General features: G+C 52.9%; 4 protein-coding genes across 4 annotated transcripts; 3 read left to right on the forward strand and 1 right to left on the reverse strand.

The window, feature by feature from the left end:
- Nucleotides 1-568: 568 nt before the first annotated feature.
- MRS44_003411 (uncharacterized protein) lies at nt 569-1,432 on the forward strand (the record flags this gene model as incomplete). Its single annotated transcript, XM_046268464.2, has 5 exons — nt 569-587; nt 659-762; nt 866-905; nt 968-1,033; nt 1,092-1,432. 5 exons carry the CDS (start codon nt 569-571, stop codon nt 1,430-1,432), a joined length of 570 nt encoding a protein of 189 aa, XP_046137530.1.
- An 836-nt stretch (nt 1,433-2,268) lies between these two features.
- MRS44_003412 (uncharacterized protein) lies at nt 2,269-4,650 on the forward strand (the record flags this gene model as incomplete). Its single annotated transcript, XM_046268465.2, has 2 exons — nt 2,269-3,259; nt 3,308-4,650. 2 exons carry the CDS (start codon nt 2,269-2,271, stop codon nt 4,648-4,650), a joined length of 2,334 nt encoding a protein of 777 aa, XP_046137531.2.
- An 848-nt stretch (nt 4,651-5,498) lies between these two features.
- On the forward strand, nt 5,499-7,756 carry MRS44_003413 (uncharacterized protein; the record flags this gene model as incomplete). Its single annotated transcript, XM_065623202.1, has 5 exons — nt 5,499-5,528; nt 5,593-5,904; nt 5,955-7,299; nt 7,390-7,551; nt 7,605-7,756. 5 exons carry the CDS (start codon nt 5,499-5,501, stop codon nt 7,754-7,756), a joined length of 2,001 nt encoding a protein of 666 aa, XP_065479274.1.
- Nucleotides 7,757-8,536: 780 nt separating this feature from the next.
- On the reverse strand, nt 8,537-10,493 carry MRS44_003414 (uncharacterized protein; the record flags this gene model as incomplete). The annotated part of the gene is made up of 3 exons (XM_046268467.2): nt 8,537-9,636; nt 9,688-10,040; nt 10,099-10,493. 3 exons carry the CDS (start codon nt 10,491-10,493, stop codon nt 8,537-8,539), a joined length of 1,848 nt encoding a protein of 615 aa, XP_046137533.2.
- Between the last annotated feature and the right edge of the window lie 5,295 nt (nt 10,494-15,788).

Genomic DNA, 15,788 nt, shown 5'->3' on the forward strand with positions numbered 1-15,788 from the left:
TAACGACTATGATACACCTTGCAACTATTTCTGTTTGACTGTGATAACTTGATATGTCTGATTTGTAAGAAATGCATCTCACCTCTTCGGTTTACTTCTCCGATATGCACTTTTATCTGGTGTGAGGTGTACAGTTGAAATTCCGGTGGGATGGCCGAGTATCGGAAGTGGCAAGAGGTGGATGTTGACAGGTCAAGACTGGTTGTGTAGGGGAGAATGATCTAGTTTATGCAAGTGTGATGAAATAAATCGAACGACAACAAAGAAGCCGAAAATAAAGACTCGTAATGGATGTGCTACGTGATCTCTTTGTTGTATGTCTTCCGATGCCTTTCCTCGCGTGTTCCGAAGGACAGCGTGACATGCGACCATGGATGCCTGAGAAATCAGGCCAGAACAGCGTCACCCTTTCTTGCCAGCTTTTGACAATCCCATGAACGCCTTCCTCATAATCCACCCAGTTCGCATTCAACGACGCCAGCCTCCACGACGAATATCCCCCAAGCGGCCGAATATAATCCATCAACTTTACCTTTGATTTAATACGACTATCTAATACATCTGCATCATGTGGATTGTCAACTGGTGTATGTGCTCGCCTCGATGCGCCGCCTGCAAGCGATTCGGATTTGGATGGGCTGACACGTGCTGCGGATAGTCTACGATGTGCTGTCCTCACTTGGACTTCTTAACAAGCACGCGAAGCTCCTGTTCTTGGGTCTCGACAATGCCGGAAAGACCACTCTTCTCCACATGTTGAAGGTGCGTCGAGATTTGTCTGCTGGATGGATCATGGGCTGCCCTGATTCACACCGACGACAATGGCAGATTTGGAGGAGCATTAGTACTGACAATAGATGCACAGAACGACCGTGTTGCCATTCTTCAGCCCACTCTTCACCCCAGTACGTTCTATCCAGACCTCGTGCTTTATCGCTGTGAAATATGTTTTACTAACTCACCGTAGCATCCGAGGAGCTCGCTATCGGCAACGTTCGATTCACCACTTTCGATCTGGGCGGTCACCAGCAGGGTAAGTGATGCTTTGGCCTCAGTCCGCGATTGCAAATGACTAATGGTTGTCGTGACAGCTCGCCGTATCTGGAGAGACTACTTCCCCGAGGTCAACGGTGTCGTCTTCCTCGTCGACGCCAAGGACCACGAGCGATTCCCCGAGGCCAAGGCCGAGCTCGATGCCCTCCTCTCCATGGAGGAGCTTTCCAAGGTCCCCTTTGTCATCCTCGGAAACAAGATCGACCACCCCGATGCCGTCTCTGAGGACGAGATGCGACACCAGCTTGGACTCTACCAGACAACCGGCAAGGGCAAGGTTCAGCTGGAGGGTATCCGACCGATCGAGCTGTTCATGTGCTCCGTGGTGATGCGACAAGGTTACGGTGACGGTATACGCTGGCTGTCGCAGTACGTGTAAGGGCGAAGGAGAGAAGAGATCGGGAGTAGGCGGGAGAGATCTACAGAGGTATACCAGATGTCGAGTGTTCGGGGGAAGAGCAGAGGAGGGCTTGTGACTATCCGCTGTTTATGAGATTCAGAATTCTCCTTTAGGCGAACATTGGTCGTGCAATTCTACTACAACATCTTGCTACATACAAGGTACACAACCTTATCAACCAAGTTGTGTCGTTGGGAAATACCCCTGATGATGGAAAAATAGGAAAAATAGACCCCGACCCCTGGTGGCATCGGGGCAAGGGTGCAGCAAGGGGAGGCGACGGGGATCCACGATGCTCATGAACGCCGATATTTGTAGGTGGGGAGACATGATGACGTGCACCGTTTTGTGAATGGAGCTGAGAGGCGTAACTAGAGGATGTTTGGGTGTGTAGAACGTCTCTGTGCCTCACTGGCATCTGCTGTTTTCCATCACTCTCCACTCTCCCACTCTCTCCTGATGCCAGACCAGGTGTTCTTTAGTCGGGAGAGCCATGACCTCGGCTCGCCAAGGGCGAACTGGTATGGATAAGGATGGACCCCCGAATGGCAACTTACAAGGCCGGGTTGCCATTGGCTGTGGATTTCGTTGGGGTAAAGTACAGAGGTAGCTCAGGCTGACCAGCTCCGAACGAGACCTACTGATGTCATTTCCTCACGTTGTCTATTCACGAGGTACTTTACCCAACAGACAGGCTGTGATAAAGCGCATTCCTACTCCCTTTTTCGCCTCATCCATGCCAATCTGATCTGTTGCAATCTCTCCTGAAATTTTTATCGCCAGCGATGGGTTAGAGATTGCCAAACCCGTCCGTCATGTCGCCGCCGTATGCCTCTTTGTTTCCTCGCGATCCCGTCTACGGCTTTCCACCCGAGTCCTTCGACCCCTCCCATCTACCAGACGTCGACACTGAATTCGTCGACGCGCAAGATCTCGAAGCCTTTGAAAAGGCGCTACAAGCCCCAGATCCGCTCCAGAGCCCGTCCGACGATGCGGGTGCCCGATCGCCACGCAGTCCCAGCTCGTTCAGCTTAACCAAGAGGCCGTCGCAGGCTGAGGGCGGCCTTGCCGATGATGTGGCAGCCGTTGCAGCCGCTGCAGGCGCCGCATCCGGCGATCTTCCCGTGCTATCGTCGTCGAGTCAGGGACACCCGAGCCAAGGGACGTTTATCACGGCGCAGAACGATTGGGCCCCTGTGAACCCCAGAGTTTATCGCCATCGACGCGGATCTAAGCGACACAAGAGAAAGCGCCGCAACGGCAAGGGAGCCGTTGAGGGCCTGCTGGGAACACGGACCAAGGACGAGACCCGCGAAGGATATCTATACCAAGTATCGAAATGGCCACTGCTCTTCTTTGTGTTTGCGTGGTTGACCGGTCTTGCGATTGCGTATCTCTCGACGAGATTGTACATTTGGGTGTATGAACACTTTTTCACCTGGCGTGGAAAACGAGAGAGCCTCCGACGGAACCTGCGAAATACCGTTCACTACGAAGATTGGGTTACCGCCGCGAAGGAGCTCGACACTTATCTGGGCCGGCAAACCTGGAAGGAGGAGAATGATTTCGCATACTACGACTCCAAGACGGTTCGCAAGGTGTGGGAGCAGATGAGGAAGACGAGGCTCCGAGCAGAAGAGCAAGAAGAGAAGGGTGAACAGAGCGATGGAGGCAAGGCTGTGGACGATCTAAAGACTCTGATCGAGGCCTGCGTCAAGAACAACTTTGTTGGAGTGGAGAACTCGAGATTATACAGCCAGACGTATTTTGGGACGAAGAATCTGGTGCAGAACTTTCTCGATGAAGGTGAGGATTTCATATTCTACCTGTGGAATTACGACTAACAAAGAGCAGAACAAAAGAGCATCAAGTTCCTTGCTAGCACCAAGCAGCTAGAGATGGAGCAGAAGCGGGTTCTTTTCAAGCACGTCTACGCCAACTACGGAAGAACAGCGCTTTGCTTGTCAGGAGGTGCAGCCTTTGCCTACTATCACATTGGAGTTGTCAGGGCCCTTCTGGATGCAGATCTCCTCCCAGATGTCATCACCGGCACCAGTGGCGGAGCGTTAGTTGCGGCTCTGGTGGCCACCCGCACGAACGAGGAGCTTGATGAACTGCTCGTGCCAGCACTCTCGGAGCGCATCAACGCCTGCCGCGAGCCCTTCACTGTTTGGCTTCCGCGATGGTGGAAGACAGGAGCCCGCTTCGACTCGGTTGACTGGGCTCAGCGATGCGGCTGGTGGACGCGAGGTTCAATGACATTCCGAGAGGCATATGAGCGGACAGGCCGCATCCTCAACGTGACCTGTGTGCCAGCTGATCCTCACTCGCCTACTATCCTCTGCAACTACCTCACAAGTCCCGACTGTGTCATCTGGTCGGCCGTTTTGGCATCGGCTGCAGTTCCTGGCATCCTGAACCCGGTTGTCCTCATGATGAAGACTCGGGACGGGACATTGGAGCCATACTCGTTCGGCCACAAGTGGAAGGACGGCAGTCTGCGGACAGACATTCCCATCAAGGCGCTGAACACACATTTCAACGTCAACTTCACGATTGTTAGTCAAGTTAACCCGCACATCAACTTGTTCTTCTTCTCCTCCCGAGGCTCGGTTGGCCACCCAGTAACGCACCGCAAGGGACGTGGATGGCGAGGCGGATATCTCATGTCGGCGTTTGAGCATTATCTCAAGTTGGACATGAACAAGTGGCTCAAGTTTATCCGTCACGCTGAGCTGCTGCCACGGCCTCTTGGTCAAGATTGGAGCCAGCTGTGGTTACAGGAGTTCAGCGGGACTATCACTATCTGGCCCAAGTCTAGAATTTCAGACTTTTGGCATATCCTGACGGACCCTGATGCACCACGTCTTTCACGGATGATTCATGAGGGCAAGCAGAGCGCATTCCCAAAGCTCAAGTTTATCGCAAACCGTCTCATGGTTGAAAGATTGATTGAACAAGGTCGCCGAGACTCTCGCCCGTGGGTGCGTAGGGGAAGCATCCAGACCATCCTCAGCGAGGAGGATCTTAGAAGCATCCTAGCCGAGGAGATGGGCACTGGAGCAACGACAGAGGAGGAGACCGATGTGGAAGACCTCAGCGGGCTTGGGCTTGGCATGACAACCCTCGACGAGGACACGTTTTACGAGGAGCCGAGGGAGAAGAGCGACTCTAGTCACGGAGACGCCAGCGAGTAAGCAGCGAGTAGATGTGAAGGAGGAGGGCAGAATGTCATAGCGTAGCGTGTGATGGTTGCTTTGCTTTGGTCATGTTTGGCGTTGGGAGGATGTACCATTGGGAACAAAGAACTGCCCTATGTAATAGGGAGTCGGGACCTGTACTGTAGGATTAGAGGGACTGTGCTTTAGGTCATATTCACATGTAGCGAGAAAGAGTTTCTTTGTCAATGAATCATTAGTTTTATAATTGAAAAGTTGGAGGTTTTGAAGGTGAAAAGGGACAAGGTTTCTGTTGCAAAGTTAGACTTGGCTATCACGAGTGTAAAATATGGAGGCGAATAGGCTAGACAAAGGCATAGGTAAGCTACAGGGCTGACCACGCTAAAAAAGAAGTGAGATGGCTGCGCTTCTAAAATTGAAATGGAAAGAGTGAGTGAGAGTGAGACTGTGAACACGGTGGCGCGTATTCACGGAAGGTACCAGCTGGAGTGTTCCTTCTCGTGCTTGTTCCAGCCCAAGCGGCAAGTGGGGAGTGACAGATAATCCGACCACCGGCGTCCACCCGCACCTTGCAAGACCCTCCCAGGCCCAGTGGAAGTCCCCGGTCCCGCCTGGAGTGGAAATGCGCTGCGTGGCCGTAACATTTTGAGGACAGCTTGACACACTCGCCTCGACATCCATTCTTTTGATAACTTTACGGAAATCCGCATTGTCGGCCAGCTCAACACGCGACATTTGGCCGGTAGATTCTATCTTGCCTGGGCATACGGAAGAGAAGGAACGAATCCTGTCTGGTCTTGCTGTCTTCATCACCCGTTACAAAGCTCCTTCGTCGAGTGTAGCCCTGGGCTCTCTACTCTTTCAAGATGAGTTCAGACTACTCGTATGACGAGCAGGTAAGAGAGATGCTACGCCTCCTACTGCACCTCCATGGCTAACCAGTGCTTCTCCAAATAACAGGGCCAGTTCTTCCCCTTCTTCATCCTCACTCTCACCGGCCTCGTCACCGTCCCCCTGACCTACACCCTCGTCCGCCCCAGTCGCGACCAAGATGCGCTTGCGCCGCGGATCAAGACCGACTACAAGACGGAGCACTCGGCCACCGTCGAGTCGCTGAGGACGACCCAGAAGCGCAAGCAGTGGAGGGTCAAGCGGGCCATCTTTGTCGTGATCGGATGGGCCCTCATGGGCGGCATGGTGTACCTCATCATGGTGACCCAGCGCACCGTCCCCAAGCTCTACAACCCCTACGATATTCTTGGTATTTCTGAGGTGAGCTGTCCCGAGACTGACGGCCAGAGTAATCTACTGACACGCCCTAGTCCCTCAACGAAAAGCAGATCAAGTCGCACTACAAGCGCCTGTCCCTCAAGTACCACCCCGACAAGATTCGCCCCGACCCTGCCAAGAACGAGACCGCCGAGTCGCTCAACGATTACTATGTCGAACTCACCAAGGCCTACCAGGCCCTCACGGACGAGGAGGTGCGTAACAACTACATCCAGTACGGCCACCCCGACGGCAAGCAGAGCTTCAGCATGGGCATTGCCCTCCCCAAGTTTATCGTCTCGGACGGCAACGGCAAGTATGTCGTTCTCCTGTACACCCTGCTCCTCGGAGTCCTTCTCCCCTGGCTCGTCGGATCGTGGTGGTACGGTACCAAGCGGAGGTCCAAGGAAGGTGTCCTGATGGAGAGCGCCAACAACCTGTTCCGACATTACGAGGAGAACATCGACCAGGGTGGAATCATCACGGCACTGAGCACTGGCAAGGAGTTTGAGGAGACTCTGAAGGGCGACAAGGCCGAGTCTGGTCTGTCCAAGATTGAGTCGAGGATCACGGCCGAGGGCGAACACAAGCCCTATGCTTCTGGTATGACGGCCAAGGACAAGGACAAGCTTGAGGATCTCGATAACGGCGTGCGACGCAAGGCTCTTGCTCTTCTTTGGGCTTACCTTGGTCGTGTTGAGCTCGATGACCCTGCCCTCACCAAGGCCAAGTTCCAGGTTGGCCCCATTGCCCGCGCCCTGAACCAGTCTTTCAACGCCATCTCTCTGGCCTACGGTAACATTGGTCCCATCGCCGGTTCCTACTACGCCAGCCAGCACCTGATCCAGGCCATGCCCCCCAAGTCGTCTCCTCTTCTTCAGCTTCCCCACATCACCCCCTCGATTGTCAGCGGCATTGAGGGCGACTCCAAGACCCACATGTCTGTTCAGAAGTTCATGGACCGACCGGATGCTCAGCGACGACAGCTTGCTGTTGGTGAGGGCCTCCTGACCGAGGAGCAGTACAAGACCGCCGTCAGTGTTGCCAAGCAGATCCCCTACTTCCGTGTCGCCAAGGCTTTCTTCAAGGTTACTGGAGAGCGTTTCATCATCCCCTCGTCTCTTGTGTCCCTCGTCATCAAGGGCCGCTTCATCCCCCCTGGTACTGAGAACGTCCCCGCTGTTGACGAGCTGGATCTCGAGGACATTGATCCCGCCGAGGACGACATTGAGGCTCTCAGCGGTCGCAAGAAGAAGGTCATCAAGGGTCCCGACGGCAAGCCTGTTCATATTGACGAGCAGACCATCCTCCCCCCTGACTTTTGCCCCCCACTACGCCCGCGATCACTCTCCCCAATGGCATGCCTTCCTCAGCGACTCCAAGCAGGGCAAGATGGCAGTCCCTCCCTTCCACTTTGCCAAGTTTGACCAGCCCATCGTCGACGACAAGGGTAACCCGACATTCAACATGCAGACTCTCAAGGCTCAGTTCGCCGCCCCCCTCAGGCCGGCCACTACACCTTTGTGCTGCATGTCATCTGTGATTCTTACGTTGGCTTCGACACCAAGATGGAGGTGACACTTGTTGTTGAGGAGGCCAGCAAAGCGGCTGAGATGCAGGCTGAGGACGACATCAGCGAGCCGGAGGAGGGTAAGTTGATACCATTCATTGTCAGTTGTGACCATATGCTAACTAAGTTTCAGACTCCCTTGCTGGCCAGATGCACGTTCTCAAGACCGGCCAGACCCCCAAGCCCCGCCGGAGAGTCGAAGAGGACTCTGATGATGAGAGCGGTACTGAGGAGGAGGATGATGACACCAGCGCGACAAACACAGACACCGAGGACGAGTCATAACCGGATCGCCTTGTTGAACATAGTATTTCCGCAATCCCTGTATCATCGGCGCCGTACCCCTTGCCACCGTCTGTAGGTGTCTCCACGGGAGGCAGATAATCCTTGTGTATGTATTTCTGGGAAATGGGCAAAAGGAGACGAGGTAGGGAGAGCTGCTTTGTCCGGTATGAGGAGCATGGCACCCTCCAACTTTGGGCATAACATTTCCGCGGCCAAAAATCCGGGTTGGGAGTTTTGGGGTTCTTTTTAAGGGAATGAGATATATAACCTCTTTTTTTTGTTGTTGTTTCATACCTATTGTACTTTGTTGATTCCACACTCGACTTTTTTTAATCTCTGCTTCTCTTGCCAAGTTTGAACCCATGCAACATGTGGGAGAGATGTACAAGTTTGTTGTTGTTGTCCTTTTGATCTTGGGCAACACATACATACGTGCCCAGCAAAAAAACGCTACATAATAATAACCCCCCAACCAAAAGTTTCTAGAATGAGAGAGAAAAAAAAGCAAGCATTAAGAGTGAAAACATGTAAAAAAAAAATGCAACGCTGCCAGCAAATAAAAACTCGTCTCCATCAATTCGTCGACAAAGTTTTGTTGGGTTTTGCCTGCGAGGCTTATTCTCTGAGTTAGGTATTCCGCATACATCTAGACTGACCCGTCTGCTCTTAAAAACAATACTCTTCTTTTTTTTTAGCTTGCAGAGTTGTACAAAGAAGACGCAAGTCCAGCTTCGTCTCGTCGCCACGGTCGTCTCAGCAAAGACAGCCGGGCCAGAACCTTCAACAGACCCTCACGCCGCAGACTTCGACGCCCTTGCCCTCGATGCGGGCGGAGCGGCCAAAGTAGAGGGTTGATAGCTCGCGGACAAAGAGGGAGTCGCTGTCGCTCCAGACGTCGAGGCCCATGTTTTCCACGGCGTGGCTGTCGACGCGGATTGCGTCGGCGTCCAAATCGTCGAGATCGGCTTCTGTTGGACGGAGGGGTGTCCGCTCACTGGAGCCTTGTGATAGATCCTCATCGTCGTCGTGGTCAGTGTAGGGCTCGTCCTGGCTGTCGGCCAGATCGCCTAGTACGGAGAGGATCTGGGTTGTGAGACGGTGGAAGTAGGCGATTATGGCGAGTTCGACACGGGCTTCATCCGAATCGTGGCTGGTACGCCTGGGTGTTGTGAGGGAGGTGAGAGATTCGGATAATGGCTCTGAACGAGAGCTCGGCCGAGGCATGCTCATTGATGAGGGGCCGAGGTCGGCAAGCAGGGCAGCGTCGCGAGATGCCTCTTCCTGCTGCTCGGACCTGAGCTGCTCACCGGCGCTGGCCCACCACATGTATCCATTATATGCCAGGGCTGCCCAGCTTAATGGCTCGACGATGGTTTCTACAGCATCGTCGCGAGGATCACGCACGACGCGGGTCGAATGAGTGGAGACACGTCGTTCTGACTCAGGAGACTCAGGGGCAGCATTGGGAGTTGAGACGGGAGCTGCTAGACGAGCCAGGCCATTCTTGAGAGAAGTGAAGCGGCGTAGATCTCGCTGAGTGGCCTTGATGGGCTGCCCCCGTGGACATTCTACCACAGGCCAGACCCGTTCGACAGCATTAGAGGCATAGTCCGGAGGAATGGTGATGAGCATATCCCACAGAGTATCCTTCATAGCGAGGATGCTGTCGGTGGTACATGCGATCCACCCAGAGCCGGCCTCATCGTCCACAGCATCCTCACTACTCCGCTCTCTCTTGGAGGCCTCAAAATCCTCCATGAGGAAAGGGATGTCGTGCACACCAATAGAGAACAAGGGCCTTAGGCGCTGTGTCGAGGTCGAAGTGGGGAGGATATCGGTAACAGACAAGGGAATATTGGAAAGCACAGAGATATTATAAACTGGGAGATTCTTGTTAATGACAGTTCAAGTCCACATAGCGCGCAACTTACCAAAATCGCAAATCTCATGAACTGGCGCATGACATGATATTAGAATGCGCTTGCGCAACAAGGCAGCGCGGTGTATAGGAAAGATGAGAGGGCCGAACTTGTCCAATAGGCTGGTCAAGCTCCACGCGGGATGGTATGGCGAGAGGGTATTGCCGGTAGGTATTAGGGAGGCGCCGTCCGAGGCGGATCGGTTCCGGTTGTGGCCTTTGCGGCCGAAAGGTTGTGAATGGAGGGACGGAGAGCTCACGGGGGTTTCGCCCGAGAGACGTCGGTTCCCCTGGCCTTGCTTCTCGCGATTGGCGGTCCAGTATTCTTCCAGAATGCTGGTGTTCTTACGGTCCTCGGCGAGTTTCCTGCGGAGAGCTGTTAGTTGGGTGTAGTTGCGCACGGCGAGACGAGACGAATACGTACGCGGCCATTTCCTTCAGATCCTCTGCATGTCTCCAGGCGCGACCCAAGCGACCGTAGCTCAGAGGGACCAGAACGCCGACGGCGATCATTCTGGCATGGCGAGCTTCCTCCTCATCGCAGGGCATGTTGACAAAGGCGCTAAGACCGGCGTGGCCGCCATCGTGGACAAAGTAGATGAGATCCTCAGAGACGGTGTGTAGGCCCGAGGGCAGAGACTTGTACTCGACGAGACCCTCGAGCTCAATGCCCGGAGCGGACTGCTTCCAAAGGATGGTGTAGCCGGCCTTGACGTCGAAGTGGATGAGGAACAAGGCGTCGATGGGAGGACGGTCGAGGGGTTGGTTCGAGGGCATGCGGACCGAGAGGGAGGGTTGTCCTCGGCGAGAGGAGGCCATGGCGATTGATTATCGGGCGAGGCGCATCATATGCCAGAGGGAGCAACAGCAAGAAGCTCGAGCTTGATGGTTGGGAGCCTTGGGGGGTACGGACGAGGACCGAGAAAGAGCTTGAACGAGTGGATCGGATTGCGGCTTTAAACGACCAAGCTAGAGCCCCCGGGGTCCAGGATGCGACAGATAGGGAACGCTCACAATGGTCGAGGCGAGAAATCTGGCGATGGTTGATGCTGGGAGTCGAGGGTGACGGCGAGGCTTCCACTTTGAGGCTGCAACGGGGCTTACAGTGGTTACATGAGCTACTGTATCTGGGTATCCCGTGTAGAGCCGGTAGAGTCCCCGATAGGCGCACTTCACGTGATGCGATGAGGGACTCCCTAGGTGTAGGGGCTGTAAGATGGCGAGCTGATCGTGGAAGATGTTGATGGTGTTTTTCTAAATTGATGATGCATAGAGAAAAAATAGCTGCAATTGAACTTTTCTTCTTCACATGTCTCAGACCGAGCTGGTCTTTTCGGGTTGAGTCGTGCTGGTGCTACCAAATGGGCTGCATCTCGAGCTTGAGAGGGTGTGAGGGTGTGCTCGGACGGTCCCGTGATGTCGGATTCAAGCCCTGGTCCTTGAAGAGGTTGTGCAATTGCTGCCTGCCACATTTATCCCAAGAAACAATACTCGAACAATATTGATTTTGACATGTGTTTATCTATATCATTACATCTACATGCTGCCTGCACCTACAGCCTAGAGGATCCGCTCCCAGACGCCGTCGCCAGTCTACAGCACTCATACAGGGAACTGCTTGGCGTTGCGGGGGGAGCTCGGGCCCCCTAAATGCCCCCATTGGCCGTTTTGTCTCGGACCCGGTCCGCCGCGTTTTCCCCCACGAGAACTCCTGCCGGTCAACGTTGGATATGCAGACCACGTTGATCTCGGATCCATTAACACGTGGAGGAATAGGAAAGTCGGACTCGAAGTTGTTGGTTGTAAGGATCAGAGTTGATATGAGCAAGTCGGTTGACGAGTAGAGTTAGACTAATTGGTGTTCGATTAACTGCTTGGTTGATTGACTGGGATTGGTACTTGACTGATCGATATCACTGTTGATTAACTGGTTGATAGATAGTTGATTGATCGATTGGCATATCTCTTGGAGTATATTTAATTGAGTGAGATCCGGTACTGGGTGAATGCACCAATGCATGGGCCGATTCAGTTCTGGGCGCTACATGAGCTTGAACCACTTTGAGCCACTGCCCGTTGCGAGTGGCTTTGAATCGGGCTTGTGTTCAAGTGTAATCTAGATGAAGAACGTTGGAGAGTTCTTGCAGAACAGTTCATACGTCTTATCGATGGTCAGGCTTTCCAACAACTCAACACAGCGAGTAATATATCTAGATCGCCGCGGCCTAGACTTCATCATGGACCGCTTCAAAGAAGGCGACGTTGCTGCGTTTATATATGTGAGCGGGGAAGAAGCGACCTTTCTTATCGGGGACAAACTCTAGGCTGACGAAGGTGATGCTCGTCGCATGAACATGGACGACAGCCCGGTTCCCAACTCGGCAACGAGATGCCTATGAAAGGTCTTGTTTATATATCTTGGGTGTGTTTGGGTACTTCCAACTGGCAAGCCTTGGGAACGAGTTGAATTCTGTGAGGCACGGCTGCTACCCGAATTCTGTTGAGATGCATGTCCAACTAGTACCAGGCCAGTCCTTGAAGCAAGAGGCACATAAAGAATTCACCAGGTCATCACATTTGATCGTCTAGGTAAGAGTAGAGGATTCATCCTGTAAAGGACTCACTCTCAACCGGAGTGCTTTTTTAAGACTCTCGGACAGTAACTCAAACACACCACACTTAGTGCCTGGTATAGACAACCAGGTCGAGCCGGGAACAACCGTGTGGGGAGTGGGTAGTTGCATCCCCAGGGGCTACCGGTTCGATAGCCTGAAGTCTGTATAGTATAAAGAGGAAAAGCCGGATTTGCGCAGCGCCGAGAGGGACTTTGTTGATGATTGAGAGGAGGAGACCGTCCCGAAACAGTCTAACCGAAACTCCCCAATTCGGCATCAAGCTCTTCTGGATATTCACAGCCCTTGTGAATTGCCTCGCCCAAGGCGGTAGCTGAGAAGCCCCTAAAGTCCCCCTGGCCGGAATAACTGGATATTGGGGGGGGCTCTCATGTGAGTGAAGGGGTCAAGATTGGCCTGGATAAGCCATGGGGGCCACTTCTTGGGAAGATTCAAGGTGCGTGATCTTCTATATATCGTTTGAGCCTTTCTTGATGAGACCTTTTCCTGTTAGGTGCTGATATGCTTCGACTTGACAAATCTTCCTCAGCCCCTTTCTGATGGGCCCTAAGCCTCGGGCCTCACGCTTGATAGAGTGAGTGGAGTTAAGTTGAGATATATACTGGTATTTGAGAGAGCAAGTCCTTGTGAAGGAAGAACCAGGCGTAGAACCAGTCTCGGAAACAGTCTTTAGGATCATATAATGACTAGAGTGTAGAAAGACGGATGATATCTGGTTAGGATGACGGTCTCATCTACCCCGAGAGTCCATGAATAAACAGATTTGTCGCGAGTAGGGCGAGTCTTGTTCTTGTTATATCCGCATCCAGTAAAGGGACCAACTCGTACCCGGAGATCATAGCTTCGCTTCAAAGGCCTGGGCCTCCGCTCAACTGAAGGCTCATGATATCGTCTCTCCCTAGGTTTCTATTTCCACGGTTCGCGTTCGACAGCCGCTTTTGACCGAGGGCACACTTGACTTAGAGTATCTCTCGTCAGGTAAACAGGTGGTCTGGTAACACAAATGTGCATGTTCTATAATAGGTCCTGGATCATCTCAACCCTGGATCCCTCGTTCATTATTGTAGCAGTTTCGGGCTGGCCTCCCCCAGCTGGACCGGGATCATCAAGACTGCAGTAGCAAGGCGAATGTGTCCTAATGTTGCACGGGGGCGAGATCATGGAATTGCCGTATCTCTTGCCGGGAGGGAAAATCACAGGGACCTAGTGTCTTCTGGAGTGGGATATATATAAGACATGATGATGGTAGAAATGGTCTGGTTTAATCGTTCATAAGTATGGGGCTCGGTGATGCCAACCTCGCTTGCGACTTGGACGGTGATCCCCAACCACTGATCTAAGAGAAGAAGCTGAGGGGCCGGCACCAGATGCTGGATCCTTCTGGCCAAAATCAGCTTCGAAATCCCCTCAAATTGGCCCCGTGATGAGGTGCCTGCTCTCGGCATTGAGTGTGCTGGTACGGTAAGTATAGAAGACCTCTTCGAAGGATGCACATCTCATGAGCAGCTGATTCTCATCTATCGAATCCGTTGATTTGTACATCTCCCATAGGCGTTTCGTCAAGGCCGGCGGGTTGGCAAAATGCAGCTCTCGGCTTCACGGCACTATCTTCGCCTACACAGCGGGGATGACAAGCTGGTTGCTTTGTGGGCATGAGGGTAGAAGAGGAGCAATTCCTCGCGGGGTGCAAAGCCTTTGACCTTATTGAGAGGCGACTTGAAGCCCCAGATGTAAATACGTAAGACCACACGCAACCAGATGACGCCGCTGCCTGAGCTCTCACGGGAGTAAAGAGAGGTTTGTAGTTTCTGAATATATAGGGGGTTAACGTAGGGCTCTCTCCACACTGTCTTGTGTTCCCGCCGTTCCAGCGGGAACGGGAAGGGAGTTTCTCTTTGACAGCAACGCGGGGCTTGGCGTTTCAGGAGGACAGGACCGGGAAATAGGTCCAGTCCAATCCATGCTGCTAGGGGCGAGATGATGGTTATCCCTTCGGAGCTCTACCGCCAAGACCTTGTTGCTGAATCATAACTTTCTGCGAGGTGACGAACAGAGGTCCCTTCACTTAATGGAAATGTAGGATTCTCGATATATAGGTAGAATATGCCCAGGACAATACAGAATAGGTTGAAAACTAAGACTAGTCCATGACATGCAGGACCAAGCGGAACCATTCGCAGGCATGGTTTGTCGCCTCGCCTGGCAGAGGGGTCTAACAACTCTGGGGGAAGGGGGAAAGAAAACACCATGGGCGAATGAATGAATGTGGGGGTTCGATTATGTCGAGCGTCCAGTCTTCTCTTTCGATGGTGAGGTGAAGCGCTCACCGCGCCGAAAGTACGGCGAACGTTGATGAAAAGCAAACCGTGCAACTCGGGGCTGACAAAGATATATAAAGTGCCAGGGGCAAAAGGGGAACCCCGACCATAGGGTGATTGGAGCTCCATACCGAAATGGCGTTGCCAACGAAGGAGACCAATAGTTGTGGCTGAGCTTCAGAAGCCGAAAAGGGGCGACGGTTGGCACCTTTTGGTGCCATGGCTCAACTCGCTCGTGCAGCTAGCGAACTCGGTAGTTTTCTGTATGACCTTTTCTCCTTTTGTGTCTGGCCTTTCATTCGATGAAGTTCAGAGATATACTCTATGTCTAGATGAGAGATTCATCCGCTCCGAGAGGTGGGAGTGTAGCATCCAAGCATGCCTGCTCCCAGCACATTCTGCAGCTTACCTATCGCTGCCTCCCTCCTGCATGTGATGAACATCGAGGCTGAAGTTTGATCCCGAGCAGACACGATGCAGAAGATAGAGGCCATCTCGGCCATGTGCCTTCTCCATAACAAGATACAAGAAGACCCTTCTTTATATACTGATAGCTCGCAGGGCCCGACCAGGGCCTTTACAAGCTTTGCACTTGTTGAAATAATTGTCACTTCGAGGAGTCCCTCCTTAGAGGAAAAAGACCGAGGGAGTGTCTTTCTTGGAAATGATTAGCGGCTTGATAGCGTTTGAGCTCCCTCACAATCTAAGAGTAGCATCGCCCCAACTTGGATGCCAGGTGGGAATCTCTGGGTTGCCCCGCGCCCCATCTCTTTGGTGGTTCCATTCTCGAGGTCAAGTTCCCGCATAGCGGTGGAGGGAAGCTCAAGAGTCCTCACAGCCGCTGGTGGACGGTGAGAGACACTCTGGCAGGCGTTGCCCTCAAAAGCGAGAAGACGAAGAAACCCATGTAATAACTACCGGTTCTTGAGGTAGTTATGCCGGTGACGACTTCTGAATCAGGGATAGCAGGTAAGCGGGGCTGAAATATATATAGGAGAGGGATGATATGGTATCAACCAACATCTGTAGAATAGGACTGTCTCGACGTGGACCGATTATATAACCATGCTGCCCTAATTCAGGGGCACCTAAGAAGTCGAGGAGAATTCTTGTGTGAATGCAGGCGAGAGGGTGTATGATATGGTATCCAACTCGATTGTGCT

The sequence above is a fragment of the Fusarium solani genome (genome assembly GCF_023522795.1).
Source record: "Fusarium solani strain SB1 chromosome Unknown bctg00000001, whole genome shotgun sequence".
NCBI lineage: Eukaryota > Fungi > Ascomycota > Sordariomycetes > Hypocreales > Nectriaceae > Fusarium > Fusarium solani.